Source organism: Anolis carolinensis, unplaced genomic scaffold, assembly GCF_035594765.1.
Source record: "Anolis carolinensis isolate JA03-04 unplaced genomic scaffold, rAnoCar3.1.pri scaffold_27, whole genome shotgun sequence".
Classification (NCBI taxonomy): Eukaryota; Metazoa; Chordata; class Lepidosauria; order Squamata; family Dactyloidae; genus Anolis; species Anolis carolinensis.
Genome location: NW_026943836.1, coordinates 859269 through 885258, shown reverse-complemented (window position 1 = coordinate 885258; position 25990 = coordinate 859269). Strand labels below are relative to the sequence as shown.

The 25990-nt window shown below is 44.3% G+C and overlaps 1 protein-coding gene across 1 annotated transcript in view; it reads right to left on the bottom strand.

Annotated features, from left to right (window-relative positions):
- The window catches only part of LOC103282038 (cGMP-dependent protein kinase 1), a gene marked incomplete at its 5' end in the record, with an annotated part of 76462 nt that extends 50776 nt beyond the window's left edge, over nt 1–25686 (bottom strand). The window contains 2 exon segments of the mRNA XM_062966671.1: nt 12030–12143; nt 25520–25686. Of these exon segments, the coding sequence (XP_062822741.1) occupies nt 12030–12143; nt 25520–25686 (281 nt within the window).
- Nucleotides 25687–25990: the final 304 nt, after the last annotated feature.

Here is a 25990-nt window from a genome sequence, read left to right as displayed (position 1 = left end):
GCATGCGTTTCTAATGGTTTCCCCAGGCAACAAATGCTCAGAAGTAATTTTTGTCAATGTGGGATTTGTGTATTGGTAGTGTTTAAATGAAATTTGTGTCTTGCCTGTATTGCATATACTGATTGCATCATCCAGAGTGTAACATAGTCTGGAAAGAGTTGATTACAAAGAAGCTGATGTGTGGCTGGAACTGGGGAGTGTCCAGACACAAGTGTGTATGCATTGCTGATTTCATCAGTTCAGTTCAGTGTTTGAGATAAGTGCTGTCTGCCTAGGTGTTAAGTCCTGTGTCTATTGTCTGCAACTCTGTTTGTCTTGTACAGTAAAACTTTGTATATAGTTTTACCAAACTTTACATCTCTGGATGTCACTTCGTTCTGCGTTCCACTGACTCCATCCAACTACTGCTGCGCTGCTAATACTCTGACAATTTTGCCCCTTCCTTCCCCTGAAATATGAGATGGCCCTGAAGGCATGCTACATCAACAACAACAACAACAACAACAACAACAACAGGTGAAGAGTCCCACCTGGGAGCCCACCTTCAGTCTCCCTAGAAAAGCAAAGGCAAAACATTTACACTACAAAATCCCGGGGATGGGTTTGGCTTAGGGTTACCATGAGTTAGAATCATAGAAAAATATAGAGTTGGAAGAGAACCCATGGGCCATCTAGTCCAACCCTCTGAGTTGTACATGACTTGTATGGGACATCCGTAGGGATAACCAGGTGCCTGACTGATTCCTGTCTGGAATTCTTCTGTTTTCAGAATGCTGCTCCTGATTTAACTATCATGTCGGACTACACAGAGAAGCCATTGAAATCCACAAACATGTGGACAACTTCAACAGAAACGAGGAAGCCATGAAAATGAACAAAATCTGGCTCCCAGTACTAAAAAAAAAACCTCCAAAATCAGAACAGTAAAGAAGGAACAACACTCTGAAAACAGAAGAATTCCAGGCAGGGATCAATCAGGGGCAGCTAATGACTCTGAACAAAGGATTTCCCCTGGCCAGGAGGTGAAGCCTGGAAGGTCATTTAATGCTAACAAAGGTGATTAATTACAACATCCACACTGGGCTCCAACAGACAAGAGTTCAATGTGTTGTCGAAGGCTTTCATGGCCGGGATCACAGGGTTGTTGTATGTCTTTCGGGCTGTGTGGCCATGTTCCAGAAGTATTCTCTCCTGACGTTTCGCCCACATCTATGGCAGGCATCCTCAGAGGTTGTGAGGTACATCTATGGCAGGCAACCTCTGAGGATGCCTGCCATAGATGTGGGCGAAACGTCAGGAGAGAATGCTTCTGGAACGTGGCCATACAGCCTGGAAAACATACAACAACCCAGACAAGAGTTCTTTTCCCCACCCAGGAACTTCCACAGATATATTCCCTGCTTAGTTTCTCCATATACCTCACAACCTTTGAGGATGCCTGCCATAGATGTGGGCGAAACGTCAGGAGAGAATGCTTCTGGAACGTGGCCATACAGCCTGGAAAACATACAACAACCCAGACAAGAGTTCTTTTCCCCACCCAGGAACTTCCACAGATATATTCCCTGCTTAGTTTCTCCATATACCTCACAACCTTTGAGGATGCCTGCCATAGATGTGGGCGAAACGTCAGGAGAGAATGCTTCTGGAACGTGGCCATACAGCCTGGAAAACATACAACAACCCAGACAAGAGTTCTTTTCCCCACCCAGGAACTTCCACAGATATATTCCCTGCTTAGTTTCTCCATATACCTCACAACCTTTGAGGATGCCTGCCATAGATGTGGGCGAAACGTCAGGAGAGAATGCTTCTGGAACGTGGCCATACAGCCTGGAAAACATACAACAACCCAGACAAGAGTTCTTTTCCCCACCCAGGAACTTCCACAGATATATTCCCTGCTTAGTTTCTCCATATACCTCACAACCTTTGAGGATGCCTGCCATAGATGTGGGCGAAACGTCAGGAGAGAATGCTTCTGGAACGTGGCCATACAGCCTGGAAAACATACAACAACCCAGACAAGAGTTCTTTTCCCCACCCAGGAACTTCCACAGATATATTCCCTGCTTAGTTTCTCCATATACCTCACAACCTTTGAGGATGCCTGCCATAGATGTGGGCGAAACGTCAGGAGAGAATGCTTCTGGAACGTGGCCATACAGCCTGGAAAACATACAACAACCCAGACAAGAGTTCTTTTCCCCACCCAGGAACTTCCACAGATATATTCCCTGCTTAGTTTCTCCATATACCTCACAACCTTTGAGGATGCCTGCCATAGATGTGGGCGAAACGTCAGGAGAGAATGCTTCTGGAACGTGGCCATACAGCCTGGAAAACATACAACAACCCCAAGTATTCTCACATCAAACTCACAGAATCATAGAATCATAGAAGAGTAGAGTTGGAAGAGACCTCATGGGCCATCCAGTCCAACCCCATTCTGCCAAGAAGCAGGAAATCGCATTCAAAGCACCCCCGACAGATGGCCATCCAGCCTCTGCTTAAAAGCCTCTAAAGAAGGAGCCTCCACCAACTCGCTGCTTAATTAGGATGATTAACTGCAACATTCACTCTGGCCTCCAACTGACAAGGGTTTTTCTCTCACCCTGGACTTTCCACAGATATATATAAACCCCACTTGCCCAGTTTCCAACAGACCTCACAACCTCTGAGGGTGCCTGCCATAGATGTGGGCGAAACGTCAGGAGAGAATGCTTCTGGAACATGGATAGACAGCCCGGAAAACATACAACAACCCTGTGATCCTGGTCATGAAAGCCTTTGACAACACAGACTTGGAAGAGACCCCATGGGCCATCTAGTCCAACCCTCTGAGTTGTGCGTAATTTGAAGCAAGAGTTGGGGGTGCAGCTCCTCCTTGCCGGCCTTGCACATTGGCTGCACATGGGCCCTACCTGCCGTTGCCAGGGCTCCGTCCTGGGCCCGGTTCTGTTCAACATCTTTATTAACGACTTAGACGAAGGGTCAGAAGGCACGATCATCAAGTTTGCAGACGACACCAAACTGGGAGGGAGAGCCAACACTCCAGAAGACAGGAGCAGAACTCAAAACGATCTTGACAGACTAGAGAGATGATTGGCCGAAACGAACAAAATGAAGTTCAACAGGGACAAATGCAAGAGACTTCACTTCGGCAGAAAAAATGGAAATCAAAGAGACAGAATGGGGGATGCCTGGCTTGACAGCAGTGTGTGCGAAAAAGACCTTGGAGTCCTCGTGGGGAGGAAGGTGAACATGAGCCAGGAATGTGATGCAGCAGCTAAAAAAGCCAATGGGATTCTGGCCTGCATCAAGAGGGGAATAGCGTCTAGATCCAGGGAAGTCTATTCTGCCTTGGTCAGACCACTTTACCTGGAATCACACTGTGTCCAATTCTGGGCACCGCAGTTGAAGGGAGATGTTGACAAGCTGGAAAGCGTCCAGAGGAGGGAGACTAAAATGATCAAAGGTCTGGAGAACAAGCCCTATGAGGAGCGGCTTAAAGAACTGGGCATGTTTAGCCTGCAGAAGAGAAGGCTGAGAGGAGACATGATGAGAGCCATGTACAAATACGTGAAGGGAAGTCATAGGGAGGAGGGAGGGAGCTTGTTTTCTGCTGCCCTGCAGACTAGGACACAATGGAACAATGGCTTCAAACTACAGGAAAGGAAGGAGATTCCACCTGAACATCAAGAAGAACTTCCTCACTGTGAGAAGGGCTGTTCAGCAGTGGAACTCTCTCCCCTGGATTGTGGTGGAGGCTCCTTTTTTTTGAGGCTTTTAAGCAGGGCTGGATGGCCATCTCTCGGGGGTGCTTTGAATGCGATTTCCTGCTTCTTGGCGGAATGGGGTTGGACTGGATGGCCCATGTGGTCTCTTCCAACTCTACTATTCTATGATTCTATTCTATGATTCTATGCCAGGTGAACCACCATCAATACCTTTCCATTGTGCCAAGGCAGGCAGGCAGGCTGGCATCTCCATGGGGAGCCTGCCCACCACCGCCTTTCCTTCTTTCTTTCTTTCTTTCTTTCTTTCTTTCTTTCTTTCTTTCTTTCTTTCTTTCTTTCTCTGTGTGTGTTTTTCGCACACAACACAAAGCCCGACTGTCACAGCCCCATCTCCCCAGTGCTCTGCGAAGAAGGAGCGGCAATTTGCCACCGCTCGCTCGCTCTTCCTCCGCTCGCTCGCTCTGTGTGGGCTGCGCCTTTGCCATTAACTTTTTTTGCATCGTGATTGATGCCAAAGACAAAAGGAAAGAAAGAAGGAGAAAAGGAAGGAAGGGTAGTGCTTCCAAGGGTAGTGCTTCCAAAGGCACACGATGTTGCACGTCTCCAAGGAAGGGGCTGCAAAGAGGAAGAAGGAGGGCAAGTGGTCCTGCCGGGTGGGCCACCGTCTCCAGCCGCCAGCTGAGACGCGGCTGTGCCGTCCCCATGGCAACGACACCAAGGATGCCCCCGCATCCGTCACTCGCAGAGGCCCTGAATGCCAACAAGAGGAAAGGGAGGAGGGAGAGATGGAGGCAATGCATGCCACCCACTCAGCCCACCCGCTTCCACCACGGCTCCCCGTGCATTAGCCACGGCACTTTGGGCCGCATCCCGAAACCAAAGGAACACTGCACAGAGTCCCAGCGCAAGCTAATCACATTAAGATGGATGGGAGACCGCTAAATGCCCGTTAAATGCCGTGCGCTGCGCGATTAAATGAGCGCATAAAATTCCCGACAGGCAGCCATGTTCATCCTTCACAGCCAAATCGACGAAGAAACGCCGGGCCCATAAACACTAACAAGCGCATAATGTGCCGAGCGCATCATAAAGGCTAACAGGGTTTGGCTGTAATAGGATTGTTGTGTTGCCGTTTCCTAAAAATTGGGGCAAGGCTAAAAGGATGGGAGTCATGGTGTCACCGCCCAAACAGAGTCAACACACTTTTTGGGAAGGGAGAGGCATGTGCCAACTCAGGGATTAGCAGGAGAATACTTTGTAAGAGTCGAAAAACTGGTGCTTTGGACGTTTCTCTTGAATTGGAACTGTTGGGAATCATCCTGGACAACTCAAGTCTAGATATAGTTAGATAGATGATAGAGTTAGAGGGAGCAAGGCTGGTTGTTTGTTGGACTCAACGGAGTCATGGGTTCAATTAACAGGAAAGGAGATTTCACCTGAACATGAGCAAGAACTGTTCAGTGGTGGAACTCTCTGCCGTGAAGTCTAGTGAAGGCTCCTTCTTTGAAGGCTTTTAAACAAGCTGGATGGCCATCTGTCAGGGATAATTTGATGGTGCTTTTCCTGCATGGCAGAAGGAGGTTGGACTAGATGGCCCATGTGGTCTCTTCCAACTCTATTCTATGATTCTATGACTCTGAGGCAGAGAGTTCCACCGCTGAACAGCTCTTCTTACAGTTCTTCCTGATGTTCAGGTGGAGTCTCCTCTCCTATCATTTGAACTCAAGGTGGTGCAGTGGGTTAAACCCTTGTGCCAGTGGCAGGACGGCTGACTTGAAGGTTGGGTTGTTGACCTGAAGGTTGGTGGTGTTGGGAATCACCCTGGACCACTCAAGTCTAGATGTAGTCAGATAGATGATAGAGTTAGATTGAGGGAATCCTTTCCCTGTTTCCAAAGCAGGCCTAGATAGGCTTTACTGTGTTTCACTCTATCCTGTTTACGTCACATCCCTTACTTTGAAGTTAGCAGAAATGTGAATCTCCAGGGACACTAACTTCTCATTGGTCAGAATGTTTTATGGCCCAAATAAACTGGACCATGAGGTTGGAACCATTTTGGTTCTTTCTTCTCCCTTTGTTCTTCTAGCTAACAACACATAAATCACTACTGACCGAGAGGTCATGAGTTCGAAGCCCGGGTCGGGTTAAGCCTCCGACCATTAAAAATAATAATAATAATAATAGCCCCGGCTTGCTGTTGACCTAGCAGCCCCGAAAGACAGTTGCACCTGTCAAGTAGGGAAAATTTAGGTACGCTTTATGCGGGAGGCTAATTTAACTAATCTACAACACCATAAAACTGCTCACAAGGAAAAGAATGAGGAAGAACAGCCACCAATGGACGGTGAAGCAACAGCTCCCCCGTGGCCGGAATCGTGAAGCTGGAAAGATGTTAAAATGCCTCTGTGTCTGTCTAAAACTGAATATTGTTTGTCTGTTGGCATTGAATGTTTGCCATATATGTGTTCATTGTAATCCGCCCTGAGTCCCCTTCAGGGTGAGAAAGAAGGGCGGAATATAAATACTGTAAATAAATAAATAAATAATAAATAAACACATCTCGCCATCTCTCCTCGCAAGATGTAACTATTTAGATGTTTGTTATTTTTCCTTTCTTATTTTCTCCTTAGAAACCAGTCTAGAGTAGACTAGACAGCTCCCAAGCCTTTCTATCTACAATGGAGTTCTTTTTACCTGAATAAATACTTTTTGAACTTTTAGTGAGACTCTGCAGTCCATTGCCATCCTAAACCGTCAAAGGCTTCTCTTGCTCACCCCGTGTAAGTAAATGTTGCATTTGAAAGCTTTTGCTTTTGCTACTCTGCTGCATTTTGATGGAATCTCCCCCAGAGAGGGTTAAATTGAGTCTAACCGCTCAGAGATGACCACAACAGGAACAAGGTATTAAAGGTGAAGGAGATAGGTATTGCAAGGCTCTAAAGGCAAGCGGGATGGGAGTCATGGTGTCACCCCCAAAAACACAGTCAATACACTTTTTGGAAAGGGAGAAGCACAGAGAGAGAGAACATATGCCAACTCGGGGATTAGCAGAAGAACACCTTGCAACAGACAAGATACCTGGTGTTTTATGTATTTCCCTTCAGTTGGAACAAGGTATTAAAGGTGAGTGAGATAAGCGTCACAAGGCTCTAAAGGTAAGCGGGATGGGAGTCATGGTGTCAACACACTTTTTGGAAAGTAAAAAGCATGGAGAGAACATGTGCCAACTCAGGGATCAGCAGAAGAACACCTTGCAACAGACAAGATACCTGGTGCTTTGCATACGTCTCTTCAGATGGAACAAGGTATTAAAGGTGGGTGAGATAAGCATTGCAAAGGCTTTAAAAGTGAGTGGGGTGGGAGTCACGGTGTCACCCCCCAAGTAGAGTCAACACACTTTTTGGAAAGGGAAATGCACAGAGAGAGAGAACATGTGCCAACTCAGGGATCAGCAGAAGAACACCTTGCAACAGACAAGATACCTGGTGCTTTGCATACTTCTCTTCAGATGGAACAAGGTATTAAAGGTGGGTGAGATAAGCGTCGCAAGGCTCTAAAGGTAAGTGGGATGGGAGTCATGGTGTCACCCCCCAAACAGAGTCAACACACTTTTTGGAAAGGGAAAAATATACTGGTATGGCTGTACCAGAAGCTCCAACTTTATTTTCTTTCTGCTAATGTTTGCAGTCATAGGGCAGGCCGCCTGTCCATCATCATTAAGTTTGTTCAGGGCTCTGGGAGGGAAGGAGTCATTTTTAAGTTAGTCTCACTTAAGGAAGCTAAGCTATAGGACGTAGACCAGCTCGTCCCGAAGAAAAGCTTCATATCTCAAGAACATCCGGGGATATAGAACATCCGAGGAATCAGAAACAGAAATTCCAGGGGAAAGGTCCCAAAGGTTCTGGCTAAGAGCTCACAGCCTCTCAGCCTCACAGCTCCTGAGGGAAACAGCCCTAAAGTTTCCAAAGAAACCCCGGAGAGGGAACAGCACCACAGATCCATGCAACCCCAGCTGAAACATCTGCAAGCCTTGGTTGGTAGGTCCACTCAATACCCAGACACTTTTGGAATCGGTAGTGGGTCCCACATCAGCTAGGCCCATATAATAGACAGCCTGGGAGAGGTTATAAGGGGTTTTTCTTCTTATAAAGAAAGCACAGCTATCCAAAGCCAATTGCCTGTCCCCTGGGGACAAGACGGAAAAGACCAACAGTTTATTAATGACTTAGACGAAGGGTTAGAAGGCACAATCATCAAGTTTGCAGACGACACCATAAATATGTCGGAATGGGAAAGAATATGGAACACAAATATGAAATACACATATGCAGTAGAACTAAAGGAAAACTGGTATAAAATCTTTTATAGATGGTACCTTACGCCGGTTAAGCTGGCTAAAATGAACAAGGGAAAGGGAGATGGCAAATGTTGGAAATGTGGGAAACACATTGGGGACTTTATGCACATGTGGTGGAACTGTAAGAAAGTGAGAAACTTTTGGCAGATTATACATAAAGAAATGGAAAAGATAATAGGAAAAAAATTCGACCTGAGACCGGAATACTTCCTACTAGGAATAACGGACTTCCCGATGGACCAGAATACGGAAAAACTTTTTACATACATGGTGACGGCAGCCAGGATAAATCTGGCCAAACTATGGAAAACACAAGAAAAACCGTCAAAGGAAAATTGGCTGTTAAGACTTATAGACATTAAGAATATGGATTTACTGACTCAGTATATAAAACAGGACGATGCTCCAAGAAGGGAGACCAATTGGTCTCCAGTAAAAGAATATATGGATAAAGAAAATACCAACTAAAGGGAACCATAATGATCAGCTAACTTAGGACCCAAGGGTACCTAAGAAAGCCGCAGATGTGGGGGGAAAAGAGTATTGTCATGCAAAAGGTTCGGAAGGCGAATTGGTTGGGTTATGTGTTGTCTTGTCCGTTATAGTTATGTTAGGTTGTTGTCTTTGTTATTGTCTTTGTCATTGTGCAATGTATGTTGCGTTTTTCTTTTATGCATTCCAAAAATTTACAAATAAAAATATTTAAAAAAAAAAAAAGTTTGCAGACGACACCAAACTGGGAGGGAGAGCCAACACTCCAGAAGACAGGAGCAGAATTCAAAACGATCTTGACAGACTAGAGAGATGATTGGCCGAAACTAACAAAATGAAGTTCAACAGGGACAAATGCAAGATACTTCACTTCGGCAGAAAAAATGGAAATCGAAGATACAGAATGGGGGACGATGCCTGGCTTGACAGCAGTGTGTGCGAAAAAGACCTTGGAGTCCTCGTGGGGAGGAAGGGGAACATGAGCCAACAATGTGATGCGGCAGCTAAAAAAGCCAATGGGATTCTGTCCTGCATCAATAGGGGAATAGCGTCTAGATCCAGGGAAGTCCTGCTCCCCCTTATTCTATTCTGCCTTGGTCAGACCACTTTACCTGGAATCACACTGTGTCCAATTTTGGGCACCACAGTTGAAGGGAGAGGTTGACAAGCTGGAAAGCGTCCAGAGGAGGGCGACTAAAATGATTAAGGGTCTGGAGAACAAGCCCTATGAGGAGCGGCTTAAAGAGCTGGGCATGTTTAGCCTGCAGAAGAGAAGGCTGAGAGGAGACATGATAGCCATGTACAAATACGTGAAGGGAAGTCAAAGGGAGGAGGGAGGGAGCTTGTTTTCTGCTGCCCTGCAGACTAGGACGCAAGGGAACAATGGCTTCAAAGTACAGGAAAGGAAGGAGATTCCACCTGAACATCAGGAAGAACTTCCTCACAGTGAGAAAGGCTGTTCAACAGTGGAACTCTCTCCCCGGGGCCATGGTGGAGGCTCCTTCTTTGGAGGCTTTTAAGCAGAGGCTGGATGGCCATCTGTCGGGGGTGCTTTGAATGCGATTTCCTGCTTCTTGGCAGGGGGTTGGACTGGATGGCCCATGAGGTCTCTTCCAACTCTATGATTCTAAGGAAACCTTGAAGTGTTATTTGCAATAATAAAGACTTTGTTATCTCATTAAAGACTCAAAGGACTATCCTTTTCAGGAAAATCCTCAAGAACCTCTCTTTGAGGCGCCCTGGCTTCCCGCTGGGCATAAAGTATACGTCCTATACAAAGACAATAGTGACAGGCCCAGCGCGTGACAGAACAAAAAGCATGTGCCAACTCAGGGATTAGCAGAGGAACACCTTGCAACAGGCAAAAACCTGGTGTTTTGTGTACTTCTCTTCAGATGGAACAAGGTATTAAAGGTGAGTGAGATAAACGTTGCAAGGCTCTAAAGGTAAGCGGGATGGGAGTCATGGTGTCACCCCCCAAACAGAGTCAACACATTTTTGGAAAGTAAGAAGCATAGAGAAAACATGTGCTAATCCAGGGATTACGTTAGCAGAAGAATACCTTGCAACAGGCAAAAGCCCGGTGCTTTGTGAACTTTTCTTCAGTTGGTACAAGGCATTAAAAGTGAGTGAGAGCCAAACAGGGCAGATCCCACACCTGACACACATACAGGTGTGTGGATCCACCCCCAAAAAATGGATCAGTCACCTTACAGAGAGAGGAAAGCCACAGATGTGGGAAGGCATTGGAGAGAGAGCATGTACTAAGTCCTTAGCAGAAGAATACCTTGCAACAGGCAAAAGCCCGGTGCTTTGTGAACTTTTCTTCAGCTGGTACAAGGTATTAAAAGTGAGTGAGAGCCAAACAGGGCAGAGGGTTGTTGTATGTCTTTCGGGCTGGATGGCCATGTTCTAGAAGTATTCTCTCCTGACGTTTCGCCCACATCTATGGCAGGCATCCTCAGAGGTTGTGAGGCATGGAGAAACTAAGCAAGGAAGGTAAATATATATCTGTGGAGAGTCCAGGGTGTGACAAGAGTCCTTTGTCAGTTGGAAGCCAGCGCTAATGTTTCATTAGCATTGGAAAGGTTTGTCTCTTGCCTTGGGGGGGGGGGGGCATCCTTTGTTTAGAGTCATTAGCCGTCCTTGGGGCTCCTCTGCCCTCAAAGTGTTGGTTCCCATCTACTGTTCTGATTTTTGAGTTTTGTAATACTGGTAGCCAGATTTTGTTTATTTCCATGATTTCCTCCTTCCTATTGAAGTTGTCCACATGCTTGTGGATTTCAATGGCTTCTCTGTGTAGCCTGGCATGATAGTTGTTGGAGTGGTCGAGCATTTCTGTGTTCTCAAATAATATCCTGTGTCCAGGCTGGTTCATCAAGTGCTCTGCTATGGCCGATTTCTCTGGTTGAATTAGTCTGCAGTGCCTTTCATGTTCTTTGACTCGTATTTGGGCAATGCTGTGTTTGGTGGTCCCTATGTAGACTTGTCCACAGCTGCAGGGTATACGATAGACTCCTGTAGAGGTGAGTAGATGGGAAGCAACACTCTGAGGGCAGAGGAGCCTCAAGGACAGCTAATGATTCTGAACAAAGGATGCCCCCCAGGCAAGAGACAAGCCTTTCCAATGCTAATTAGGGTGATTAACTGGCTTCCAACTGACAAAGGACTCTTGTCACACCCTGGACTCTCCACAGATATTTATTTATTTATTTATTTATTTATTTCCAGTATTTATATTCCACCCTTCTTTCTCACCCCGAAGGGGACTCAGGGCGGATCACATTGCACACATAAAGGCAAACATTCAATGCCATGACATAGAATAGAGACAGAGACAAGATTCAGGCACCGGGCTGGCCTCAAACTCATGACCTCCTGGTCAGAGTGATTTGTTGATTTGTTGCAGCTGGCTTGCTTTCCAGCCTGCGCCACAGCCCGGTCCTATTTACCTTCCTTGCCTAGTCTCTCCATGCCTCACAACCTCTGAGGATGCCTGCCATAGATGTGGGCGAAACGTCAGGAGAGAATACTTCTGGAACATGGCCATACAGCCCGGAAAACACACAACAACCCTGTGATCCCGGCCATGAAAACCTTCAACAACACATCAAACAGGGCAGATCCCACACCTGACACACATCCAGGTGTGGGGATCCACTTACCAAAAATGGACCAGTCAGTAGAGAGTGGGATCCACACACCCCAAAAAAGTCACTTTAAAGAGGAAAGGTATAGATGTGGGAAAGGCATGGAGAGAGAGCATGTGCCAACTCCTTGGCAGAAGAACACCTTGCAGCGGAGAATGGCAGCAGGTGCAACAGATGTAATTTCCACAACATCTCTGGCAGGAGGATTGCCAGCATTGTTTGCTTGCACATGCACTGCAGGGCTTCCCAGACGCACACGCATCCACACGCATGTGCCTTCTCCCTCCTCACCTGTGACGGTGGCCGTGCGCCGGCAGTTGTACAGGACGGCCAGCTCCCCGAAGACGTCCCCCGGGAGCAGCATGCGCAGCTGGCGCCCCTTCTGCGTCACCCGCAGCTCTCCCTCTGCCAAGGGGAGAAAGAGAAGGCAAGAGATAAACATGGGAATAATAATCATAATAACCTGGCCAATGTGATGTCCCAGAGACCCTCGAGTCATGACCCTGTAGCCATTATGGATCAGACCGAAGAAGATATGGGGTTTGTGCCGACTCAGCAAGATTAAGCTGCCTTCCAGATGTCCCCTGTTGACAGTTTTAGCCCACAGTTAATTACAAAAGCCCTTGAATCAGTTCCCCGGAGAGCGCTCCTTTTGATAGAAAATTGTTTGGGGAAACATTCCACTCGGAGAAGGAGAATAGGAGAAGAAGCGCTAGATTAGCGGAGAAAGCAAGCGCTAATTAAACCAGTTCCCTTGAGAGTTTCCAGGGAGGGTTGCATCTGGCAAGTTGTTGTCTTTAGTCCACTTTCCCTTGGGAAAGAGTGTTCAGACACCTGGTTTGAGGGGAGATTTGAAGTCCCATAAAAGTTCTGTGCGCAGGCTGACCTTTGCGGTGTCAACGTGTCAGTTGAGGAAATCACATCGACTCTAGTTTCTGCGGCGCTCTACTCTCGAGTAGACCGGGCGTTGCATCTCGTCTCCCTGCCAAGTCTGGACAGCGATTCAGTTCTACCACGACTAACTTGCCTTGCCTTGTTATCCTAGCCTCGGACTTGAAACCTGGAACTCTCTGAAAGACCTTGTTTTATTCCCCACTCAAACTACCTAGAAGTTTGAGTGTGTTTCGGTTATTGGATTTAAAACTTTGTATTCTAATACTGGACATCTAAGTAACTACATATTTATGGACTATATTTGACCTTTCCTAAAAGGACTATTGCTGGACTATATACTCTGCTTATTTTTGGTTGACTCTTTTATTTCCTTAATAAAGATATTAGATTGTTTATTGGCATCCGTGTCTGGTTCCCAGTGCTCTCGCAGCTTAGAGTCGTCACAGCCAATGCCATTCCCTGACTCAAGAGGTCGGGATCTCTGGGTCAAGAGCAGGCATGGGAAAACCTCGGCCCTTGTAGGACTGCAACTCCCACAATTCCTAACCGCCTACCTGCAGTGTTGTACTCCAGGGCAGGAAGCACCTCTGTACTTAACCACCACACTCCAGTCCAAGTTAAATCAGCAAAGCATTTCATTGAAGATTATATAAATAGCAGTTCAGAAAAAATAGTAAAGAACTACAAAGTCTATATTTAGGAAATAGTCCAAAAGGTTCAAAGTACAGGAGTAGTTTCAACAACCCAAATCACAGGAATACAAAAGAACCAGGGATACAAGGCAGCATAATAATAATAATAATAATAATAATAATAATAATAATAATGGTCCTGGTGGTGATGGGCACACTGGGTGCCGTGCCAAAAGATCTCAGCCGGCATTTGGAAACAATAGACATTGACAAAATCACGATCTGCCAACTGCAAAAGGCCACCCGACTGGGATCTGCAGCATCATCCGAAAATACATCACACAGTCCTAGACACTTGGGAAGTGTTCGACTTGTGGTTTTGTGATATGAAATCCAGCATATCTATCTTGTTTGCTGTGTCATAATAAAATAATAATAATAATAAACTTTATTTTTATATCCCGCCCCATCTCCCCGAAGGGACTCGGGGCGGCTCACAACAGGGACAAGCCCGAAACAACAACACAACATATTTGACAAAAACTTAAAACATTTCAACGATACAGAAAATAAAATAATGGACAATACATTAAAATCCAAGCAGATAAAATCAGAGTAATTAAAAGCAAACCGGCGGGGACAGGTTTCGTAAAGTGCTGTATCATGGAAATGAGTAACAGTGATAAAGTGCCATATACTTTTAAAACATAAAGAAGTATTCTGATGACAGCTCTATTGGGCCTATTCATTCAAACGCACTCTGGAACAACCATGTTTTCAATTCCCGGCGGAAAATGGGCAGGGAAGAAGCTAACCTGATCCAATACAAAAATCCAGGAGCAATTCTTCAAACGTGGAAGCATGAAACATAAACAAAGACATGGAACTAGCATTTCCTTAGCAAGCTTGACTAGAACTTGACAGGAACAGTTGTCTCGATTACCAATGTCGACCAGACTGGCTGGCAAAATCCCCCGGCCTCTCTAATATATACATAAAAGCATGCCTTTTCCCCTGACATCCTGATAAAACTCTTTTCTATAACAAGCGCTGTGACCTTTGCAGATCCTGTTGAGCAGCCCGAAGTTTACGAAAGCTAAGACTCCTATCTACCAGCTCATTATCCTCTCAACCTGGGATTTCATCCTCTGAACTCATTTCAGCCTGTGATCTTGTTTCCCTAGAGAACGTCTCCACAGCAGAATCTGGGTGCAATATGGCCTTCACTAACTGCTGGAGACACAGACTGCTCATTTCCAGGACTTAAAATCTCATGTTGGCTCACAGGCCCAGGAATCCCATGATCCGCTTCCTCAGTGACATGGGAAGCAGGCACAACCATGGGGTGAACGGCCTGAACTACAAAAGATGGTTAGGAATTGTGGGAGATGCAGTCCAAAACACCTGGAGGGCCGAAGTTTGCTCTCCGTTGCTTCTTATTATTTATTTATTTACAGTATTTATATTCCGCCTTTCTCATCCCAAAGGGGACTTGGGGTGGATCACATTGCACACATATAAGGCAAACATTCAATGCCATAAAATAGAACAGAGACAGACGCAGGCACGGGCTGACCTCAAACTCATGACCTCTTGTTCAGAGTGATTTGTTGCAGCTGGCAGCTAACCAGCCCGTGCCACAGCCCGGCCTGCTTAAACTAAACGTCCTTTTAGCTCAGTGTTGGGCTCAGGAAATGTTGACAACAGTAAAGCTGTATGCCGCTTTGAATCCCCCCCACAGGAGAAAAGCGGGATAGAAATGAATAAATAACAATAACAATAATAATAATGGCAGCCCAGGAGCAAGCCATCAGAACAAATGCAATCAAGGCCAAGATCGAAAAATCAGCTGATGACCTAAAATGCAGACTGTGCAAGGAAACCGACGAAGCCATGGATCATATCCTCAGCTGCTGTAAGAAAATCGCACAGACAGACTACAAACAGAGGCACAACTATGTGGCCCAAATGATCCATTGGAACTTATGCCTCAAGTACCACCTCCCAGCAGCAAAGAACTGGTGGGATCACAAACCTGCAAAAGTATTGGAAAATGAGCACGCAAAGATACTGTGGGACTTCCGAATCCAGATTGACAAAGTTCTGGAACACAACACACCAGACACCACAGTTGTGGAAAAGAAAAAGGTTTGGATCATTGATGTCGCCCTCCCAGGTGACAGTCGCATTGACGAAAAACAACAGGAAAAACTCAGCCGCTCTCAGGACCTCAAGACTGAACTTCAAAGACTCTGGCAGAAACCAGTGCAGGTGGTCCCGGTGGTGATCGGCACATTGGGTGCAGTTCCAAAAGATCTCAGTTGGCATTTGGAAACATTGATAAAATTACGATCTGCCAACTGCAAAAGGCCACCCGATTGGGGTCTGCGCGCATCATCCGAAAATACATCACACGGTCCTAGACACTTGGGAAGTGTTCGACTTGGGATTTTGTGATACGAAATCCAGCATGTCTATCTTGTTTGCTGTGTCATAATAATAATAATAATAATAATAATAATAATAATAATAATAATAATAATAATAATAATAATAGTCCTAGACACTTGGGAAGTGTTCGACTTGTGATTTTGTGATACGAAATCCAGCATATCTATCTTGTTTGCTGTGTCATAATAAAATAATAATAATAATAATGTTTTCTGAATGCCACCTAGTGGCTGTTGCAAGCATTGACACTAAATCTGTTGCGCAGCAATTGCAATTAACTCTGAAGCAAGAGGCTTCAGCTGTGCTCCATAAAAAGTGACAATCCACTTCTTAAGCGAGCCTTTCCAATGCTGATTTGTATCAGTAAATGTTTGGTTGTTATACCTGTTTTATATACCTATTTACCTGGATTCACGTAAACATTTCTTGGGCCAAAAATTCAAGAAGCCCTGATCTACTCCCGAGGGAGGAGGAACTCAACTTCCCCACTCGCTGCCAGATTTCAGGGTTACGTTCCAGCTGCTTCACTTTCCTGCATCTCAAAGTTGGCTCTCTCCGGTACTTAGGAAAGGGATGAAAGATGGATCTGCATCTCATTTGCATAGCAACGACTCCTTAACCCATAGGCCTGAACTGCTTCCTTCAGGAGATTTGTGTGGATGTCAGGAAACTGGAAGACCGGAAAATCCACTGCTAAATCTTTCTCTCCATCTTTATTAATACACATACACATCCCAATAATCCCTTTGCTTTGCTTGGATGGGGTGCAAAAGCGGCAGCGGCTCAAAAGGAACCTCGAAAATATTGGTCATCTTGGACTGGATGAACTTCCTTGGAACCCATTGAGAACTTTTGGGTGAATCACAGAAAGCCGTCTGCACTAGCTCAGGAGCACTCTTGGCTTTCTTAACACATACAACACAGCCTGGGGGCCAGGCTGTGGCGCAGCTGGCTAGTAACCAGCTGCTATAAATCACTACTGACCGAGAGGTCATGAGTTCGAAGCCCGGGTCGGGTTAAGCCTCCGGCCATTAATAGCCCCGGCTTGCTGTTGACCTATGCAGCCCCGAAAGACAGTTGCACCTGTCAATTAGGGAAATTTAGGGACGCTTTATGTGGGAGGCTAATTTACAACACCATAAAACTGCCAGCAAAACACGAGGAAAGGAATGAGGAAGTACAGCCACTTCTGGACGGTGAAGCAACAGCTCCCCTTGTGGCCGGAATCGTGAAGCTGGAAAAATGTTTTAAAAAATGCCTCTGAGTCTGTCTAATGTATGTTGTTTGTCTGTTGGCATTGAATGTTTGCCATATATGTGTTCATTGTAATCCGCCCTGAGTCTCCTTTGGGGTGAGAAAGAAGGGCGGAATATAAATACTGTAAATAAATAAACAACAACAACTGCCAGCAGTTATTTGGCCTTTAAAGGGCACCTTCCTTGACCTTCCTCTCTGCCTCGGTTTCCCCCGTCACAAATGGTCTGAATGATGTTTGTTCACTTTAGTGTTGACCTTTTCCATGTTTTTAACTATGCCTCAGTTATTCTAATTTGCAGTCCAGCTTGTGCCCCAGTCTTGACGGAGAAATATAAATAATGGTAATACTGGGTTCCTGTGCGTTTTTCAGGCTGTCTGGACATGTATTTATTTATTTAAAGTATTTATATTCCGCCCTTCTTTCTCACTCCGAAGGGGACTCTCACATTGTACACATATAAGGCAAACATTCAATGCCATATAAACATAGAACAGAGACAGAGACAGACACAGAGGCAATTTAAACCTTTTCCAGCTTCCAGCTTCCTGAGGGTATGCTTCATCATCCACTGTGATGGCAACTTCCTCAATCCAACGGCAGCTGGGTGATTTTTTTATGGTGTCATAAATTAGTCTCCCCACATAAGTGGTACCTAAATTTCCTACTTGATAGATGTAACTATCTTTCGGGTTGCATAGGTCAGCAACGAGCAGCGGCTATATATTTTATTTTTATTTAATTGTCGGGTGCTCACCCTGACACGGGCTGGCCTCGAACTCATGACCTCTTGGTCAGAGTGATTTATTGCAGCTGGCTGCTAACCAGCCTGTGCCACAGCCCGGCCCCATGCAGCATTCCTTCCTGATGTTTCACCTGCATCTGTGGCACGCATCCTCAGAGGTTTGTTGGCAGTGAGGCAAGTGGGGTGTGTGTGTGTGTGTGTGTGTGTGTGTGTGTATGTATGTATGTATATATATATATATATACGAACTCATGGTCAGAGTGATTTATTGCAGCTGGCTGCTAACCAGCCTGCGCCACAGCCCGGCCCCATGCAGCATTCCTTCCTGATGTTTCACCTGCATCTGTGGCACGCATCCTCAGAGGTTTGTTGGCAGTGAGGCAAGTGGGGTGTGTGTGTGTGTGTGTGTGTGTGTGTGTGTGTATGTATGTATGTGTGTGTGTGTGTGTGTGTGTGTGTATGTATATATATATATATATATATATATATATATATATATATATATATCTGTAGAATGTCCAAGGTGGGAGAAAGAACCCTTGTCTATGTAAAGCAATTGTGAATGTTGCAGTAGCAAGCTTGAATAAGCATTTGAGTAGCCATGAAGCTGCAACGTCAATCAGTGAGAACATCTGCATAGAGCAGTGGTTCTCAACCTGGGATCCCCAGTTGTTTTTTTGGCCTACAACTCCCAGAAATTCCACCCAGTTTACCAGCTGTTAGGATTTCTGGGAGCTGAAGGCCAAAAATATCTAGGGACCCCAGGTTGAGAACCACTGGCATAGAGGTAGCCTGGCCTCTGTTGCCTGGAGGCACCCTCTGTTTGGGAGTTGTTCACTAGAGGCAGCCTCCTCTTATAGCACCTTAACTTCCTTCATGTTTACAAGTTTCACTCAGTGTACTTTGCCCAGTTCATTTTGTGATTTCATCGCTGTGTTTTATCATGTGTCAACCAATGATTGTGATTTTATTTTATGCCTTTTAATTTTATTTGTGTGGGTTTTTTGTATTTAATACCATTGTATGCTTGTTTTATATCTGTAAGCCGCCCCGAGTCCCTCTGGGGAGATGGTGGCGGGGTATAAAATTAAATTATTATTATTATTATTATTATTATTATTATTATTATTTTATTATGACACAGCAAACAAGATAGACATGCTGGGTTTCATATCACAAAACCACAAGTCGAACACTTCCCTTGTTATTATTATCAGTTAAAGTGGTATGAAACTGCATTAGTAATAGTAATAATAATAATAAACTTTATTTCTAGACCACTCTCTCTCCCCTATTATTATTATTATTATTATTTTATTATGACACAGCAAACAAGATAGACATGCTGGGTTTCATATCACAAAACCACAAGTCGAACACTTCCCAAGTGTTATTATTATTATTATTATTATTATTATTATTATTATTATTATTATTATTATGTCTCCAGGCAGCAACAGCCAGGCTACCTCTATGGAGATACCCTGGCTGATTGACTTGGCAGCTTCATGGCTACTTATTGCTATTCAAGCTCGCTAATTGCAACATTCATACTAGCTTTAGACAAGAGTTCTCTCTCCCATCCTGGACATTTTCCAAACACACATATATATACATACATATCTACATACAGTAGAGTCTCACTTATCCAACATAAACGGGCTGGCAGAACGTTGGATAAGCGAATATGTTGGACAATAAGGAGGGATTAAGGAAAAGCCTATTAAACATCAAATTAGGTAATGATTTTACAAATTAAGAACCAAAACCATCATGTTATACAACAAATTTGACAGAAAAAGGAGTTCAATGCGCAGTAATGTTATGTTGTAATTACTGTATTTACAAATTTAGCACCAAAACATCACGATATATTGAAAACATTGACTACAAAAATGCCTTGGATAATCCAGAAGCTTGGATAAGCGAGTCTTGGATAAGTGAGACTCTACTGTAGTTCAATACACAGTAATGCTATGTAGTAATTACTGTATTTACAAATTTGGCACCAAAACATCACGATATATTGAAAACATTGACTACAAAAATGCATTGGATAATCCAGAAGCTTGGATAAGTGAGACTCTACTGTAGTTCAATATGCAGTAATGCTATATGGTAATTACTGTATTTAAGAATTTAGCACCAAAATATCACGATATATTGAAAACATTGACAACAAAAATGTGTTGGATAATCCAGAAGCTTAGATAAGCGAGTCTTGGATAAGTGAAACTCTACTGTTGTTCATTACGCAGTAATGCTATATAGTAATTACTGTATTTACGAATTTAGCACCAAAATATCACGATATAGTGAAAACATTGACTACAAAAATGCGTTGGATAATCCAAAAGCTTGGATAAGTGAGACTCTACTGTAGTTCAATACGCAGTAATGCTATGTAGTAATTACTGTATTTACGAATTTAGCACCAAATATCATGATGTATTGAAAACATTGACTACAAAACATTGACTGCTCGAAGGCAGACTGCGTCGGATAATCCAGAATGTTGAATAAGTGAAGGTTGGATAAGTGAGACTCTACTGTAGTTCAATACGCAGTAATGCTATGTAGTAATTACTGTATTTACGAATTTAGCACCAAAACATCACGATTTATTGAAAACATTGACTACAAAACATTGACTACTAAAAGGCAGACTAAGTTGGATAATCCAGAATATTGAATAAGCGAATGTTGGATAAGTGAGACTCTACTGTAGTTCAATACGCAGTAATGCTATGTAGTAATTACTGTATTTACAAATTTAGCACCAAAACATCACAATGTATTGAAAACATTGACTACAAAACATTGACTACTAGAAGGCAGACTGCGTTGGATAATCCAGAATGTTGAATAAGCGAATGTTGGATAAGTGAGACTCTACTGTACATAAACACTCCACTTGCCTCATCTCCGACAGACCTCTGAACAAACCTCTGAGGATGCCTGCCACAGATGCAGGTGAAACGTTAGGAGAATGCTGAAAAAGTCATAGCAACCCAGTGATTCCATCTAAGAAAGCCTTTGACAACACAATGCGAATACTGAACTGGATCCTAATCCCACCAAAAAGAGATGATAGGCAGGAGCAAATCCTACTGCAGAACATCTCTTGCAATTGGGAAGATCTTCCGAATTCTTCTCACAACCTGGGGACTACCTATACTTAAATTGTAATAACAACGCGTATGGGGATCGCATGAAACCCTTGCATTTTATATATTTCTAAAAATATATGATTTATTTTTGCCCGTTTCGCCTAGACTCAGAGGCTCCTTGCCACATTGGTGTGAGACACCCACACAATGCCGCCAACACACAAACGTGGTGCGACAAACGGCTTGGAAAGCTCTGGCTTTTCCTGGAATTTGTATCTATTGATTTGTTGTCTCTGAAGCTGCAGAAAATAAGCTTGTCTCGTCCTCAATTAGACCTCCTCTCATGCGCCCTTCTCTCAGCCTTGTCTTCTCCAGTGGACAGTATGGTAGACATGAGCCAACAATGTGATGCAGCAGCTTAAAAAGCCAATTTTGAGCTGTATCAGAAGGAGACTATTTATTTATTTATTTATTTATTTATTTACAGTATTTATTTTCCGCCCTTCTCACCCCGAAGGGGACTCAGGGCGGATCACATCTATCTATATATATAAAAGGATAAAGTTGCGGGCGCAGTGACTATAACAACAAAACTAAACATCCCAGAAATACGAAATTTGGCAACACAATGCAAAAGGCTTGCCTCCAGGTTACAACAACACAACCACACCACAAAACCACAATCCAGACCCACAACACTCACAACAACGCATCATGCGATAACAACACAACTAAACGCCCCAGAAATACAAAACTTGGCAACACAATGCAAAAGCCTTGCCTCCCAGTTGTAACAACACAACCACACCACAAAACCACACAGGACCCACAAAACTCACAACAACGCATCGTGACAATAACAACACAACTAACGCCCCAGAAATACGAAACTTGGCAACACAACACAAAAGCATTCCCTCCAGGTTGTAACAACACAACCACACCACAAAACCACAATCCGGACCCATAAAACTCACAACAATGCATCATGACTATAACAACACAACTAAACGTCCCAGAAATACGAAACTTGGCACACAACTAAACGCCCCAAAAATATAAAACTTGACAACACAACGCAAAAACCTTGCCTCCCGGTTGTAACAACACAACCACACCACAAAACCACACCGGACCCACAAAACTCACAACAACGCATCATGACTATAACAACACAACTAACGCCCCAGAAATACGAAACTTGGCAACACAACACAAAAGCATTCCCTCCCGATTGTAACAACACAACCACACCACAAAACCACAATCCGGACCCACAAAACTCACAACAATGCATCGTGACTATAACAACACAACTAAACGCCACAGAAATAAAAAACTTGGCACACAACTAAACGACCCAGAAATACAAAACTTCGCAACACAACACAAAAGCCTTGCCTCTCAGTTGTAACAACACAACCACACCACAAAACCACAATCCAGACCCACAAAACTCACAACAACGCATTGTGACTATAACAAATACAACATTTGACAACACAACTCATCCACCTCCCCAATCCCTACATTCACACTTGGCCTCCAAAAAAACAATTACAATAATAACAATGACAACAACAACAACAATAAGAATCAACACCATCACAGGCAAGAAACAGCCAGGCACTGAGGCTGAGAAGCCAGTCAGTGCTAAACTCGGCCTCCAAAAAACAATACAGTAGCATCTAACATCCAACCTCCATAATCACTACAACAACAATAATAATAATAAACACCTACACAGGCAAAAAAAAAAAAAAGACTATTGTACCACAATAAAAATATAAACCGCACTCAGCAGAATCAGACATTACAATTAACAACAATCCAAAGACAACAGGGATCTCAAGCAATTATCAATCAACACAAAAATTGAAGAAGGTAACAGACTTCAAATACTACGACTAATGTGAGTATAAAGAAGGGTGGAGGTCACAGCATCAATACAACCTAATGTAGACTGACCAACACCACCAGACTAAGCCACAGCAACGCGTGGCCGGGCACAGCTAGTCTATATATATAAAAGAGTAATGGCGTTTCGGCCTAGGACAAAACAACAAAACTACACATCCCAGAAACACTAAACTTGGCAGCACAACCCCTCATCCATGCCTCTACGTTCATACAACAAAAAGTAAAGAAAAATAAAGTCCTAGTTAGAGGGAGAGGAATAATTGTTTTTATCCAATTGCTGCCAGTTAAAAGGCTAAGCTCTGCCCACTTGGTCTCCTAGAAACCCACTCAGCCCAGGGGACAGGCAGAGTTAGGCCTCTTCCACACTGCCTATAAAATACAGATTATCTGATTTGAACTGGATTATATGGCAGTGTAGACTCAAGGCCCTTCCACACAGCTATATAACCCGTTTATAATCTTATATTATCTGCTTTGAACTGGATTATCTTAACTCCACACTGCCATTCAGCAGTGGAACTCTCCGCCTCAGAGTCTAGTGGAAGCTCCTTCCTTGAAGCTCCTTCCTCCTTCCTTGAAGGCTTTATCCACCTGAACATTAGGAAGAACATCTGGACCATAAGAAGAGCTTATGTTCTCTGCCTAGGGGTGTGATGGAAGCTCCTTCCTAGGAAACTTTTAAACAGAAGCTGGATGGCCATCTGCCAGGGGTGTTTTGAGTGTGCTTTTCCTGCATGACAGGGGTTGAATTAGATGGCCCACTTGGTCTCTCCCAACTGTATTATTTCATATTTCTAAGCTGGAAGGAGTTCTAAAGAGGGATCAAAGGATCAAAGGTCTGGAGACCATGAATAATCTCTCTGAGGAGCGTCTTAAAGAACTGGGCCTGTTTAGCCTCAGAAGAGAAGGTTGAGAGGAGACATGAGAGTCATGGATAAATATGGGAAAGGGTGTCCTAAGGAAAACGGAGCAACCTTCCTTTCTGCTGCCCTGGGGACTAGGACTCCATGGAGACATGGGTTCAAATGACAGGAGAGGAGATTCCACCTGAACATCAGGAAGAACTTCCTGACTGTAAGAAGAGCTGTTCAGCGGTGGAACTCTCTGCCTCGGAGTCATAGAATCATAGAATAATAGAGTTGGAAGAGAGCACATGGGCCATCTAGTCCAACGCTCTTCTGACATGCAGGAAAAGCACAATTGAAGTATCCCTGACAGATGGTCATCCAGCTTCTGTTTAAAAGCCTTCAAAGAAGGAGCCTTCACTAGACTTCATGGCAGAGAGTTCCACTGCTGAACAGCTCTTCTTACAGTGAGGAAGTTCTTTCTGGTGTTCAGGTGGAATCTCCTCTCCTGTCATTTGAACCCATGGCTCCATTGAGTCCGAGTCTCCAGGGCAACAGAAAGTCTGTTCCCTCTTCCTTATGACCCCCTTTCACATACAGTAGAGTCTCACTTATCCAACACTCGGTTATCCAACGTTCTGGATTATCCAACACATTTTTGTAGTCAATGTTTTCAATATATCGTGATATTTTGGTGCTAAATTCATAAATACAGTAATTACTACATAGCATTAGTGCGTATTGAACTACTTTTTCTGTGAAATTTGTTGTATAACATGATGTTTTGGTGCTTAATTTGTAAAATCATAAACTAATTTGATGTTTAATAAGCTTTTTCTTAATGCCTCCTTATTATCCAACATATTCGTTTATCCAACGTTCTGCTGGCCCATTTATGTTGGATAAGTGAGACTCTACTGTATTTATATATGACTCTCACGTCTCCTCTCAACCTTCTCTTCTGTCCAGTGGAAACTCCTTCTTTCATAGAATCATCGAATAATAGAGTTGGAAGAGACCACATGGGCCATCTAGTCCAACCCCTTGCCATGCAGGAAAAGCACAATCAAAGTATCCCTGACAGGTGCCGTTTTTGGAGGCTCTGAAACAGGTGCTGGATGGCCATCTGTCGGGGGTGCTTTGATTGTGCTTTTCCTGCACGGCAGAAGGGGAGAATTGGACTAGATGGCCCACGGGGATCTCATCCAACTCTCTTATTGGAAGACCAAGATTTGGCCAGTAAAGTAATGCAGTGCAAGAAATAAATAGGAAACATGTGCAATTGACAGTTGGAAGACGGCCCTGGTCTATGATTCTGGATCATGAAATTTTAATGTTTGGATTAGATATTTTAATCTTGTCTTATTGTCTAAATGTTGTTAATAGTCTAATTGATTTTAATGCATAGTTATGTGTTTACTGTTTTAGATCTACGATTTGGTTTTACATGGATGTTAGGCATTGAATTTTGTCATGACTAGGTTGCAAAAATCTTTGTGTCCATTTGTAGTGTTTTGTGACCTTTGAGACACTTTCTCGGGCACAACAGGCACAGCTATGTTCAGATAGTGTTTACAACTATTCCTAGAGTTAAAGACTAAACGGCAAGCTGATGGTTCTTGGCTCCAGGGAAGGCTGCAAGTGACAACCGAGTGGCAATAGAGGGGCCACTGCTGCGTTGCCATTGGCCATGAGACGGAAGGTGAATGTATTTCAATTTAACCCTATCTGAACAAGGGTTATGGGCCCAGCACGCTCACGCTACTGGAATGCTGGATTACTTGCACATTACAGGCACACACAAACAACTTTGAACCGAACCATAAGTGAAATTTCAACACTACACAATTCAATACCTCAACAGGCCACCCATCCTTCTCACCCACAACAGACACACACACACACACCCTTGCATTGTGCACCCCTCACCGGCCACGATGTACATGGCACTGCCGTCGTCCCCCTCGGCCACCACGTTCTGCCCCGGGAGGCACTCCAGCGAGGTGAAGCTCTCCACCAGCGGCTGGTCCTGCCCTTCGCCCAGGCAGCGCAGGAACTGGTTGCGCTTCACGGCTTCCAGGATGAGGCTGGCATCCCTGCAACGGAAGGGGGTTAAGGCCAAGGATGGAGACAGGCATGGGCCAACTTGGGCCCTCCCTCCCTTCAGGTGTTTTGGACTTCAACTCCCACCATTCCTAACAGGAATCAGATAGATAACATAATCAGAAACAGAAGATGGAAAAGCTCCACGATCTCTGCCAAAACAAGACCAAGAGCAGATTGTGGTTCAAACTAGATATGTACTATTAAAACTAATTGACTGGGGCTAGAACAGGCATGAGTCAACTTGGGTCCTCCCTCCAGGTGTTTTGGAGTGTAACTCCCACCATTCCTAACAGC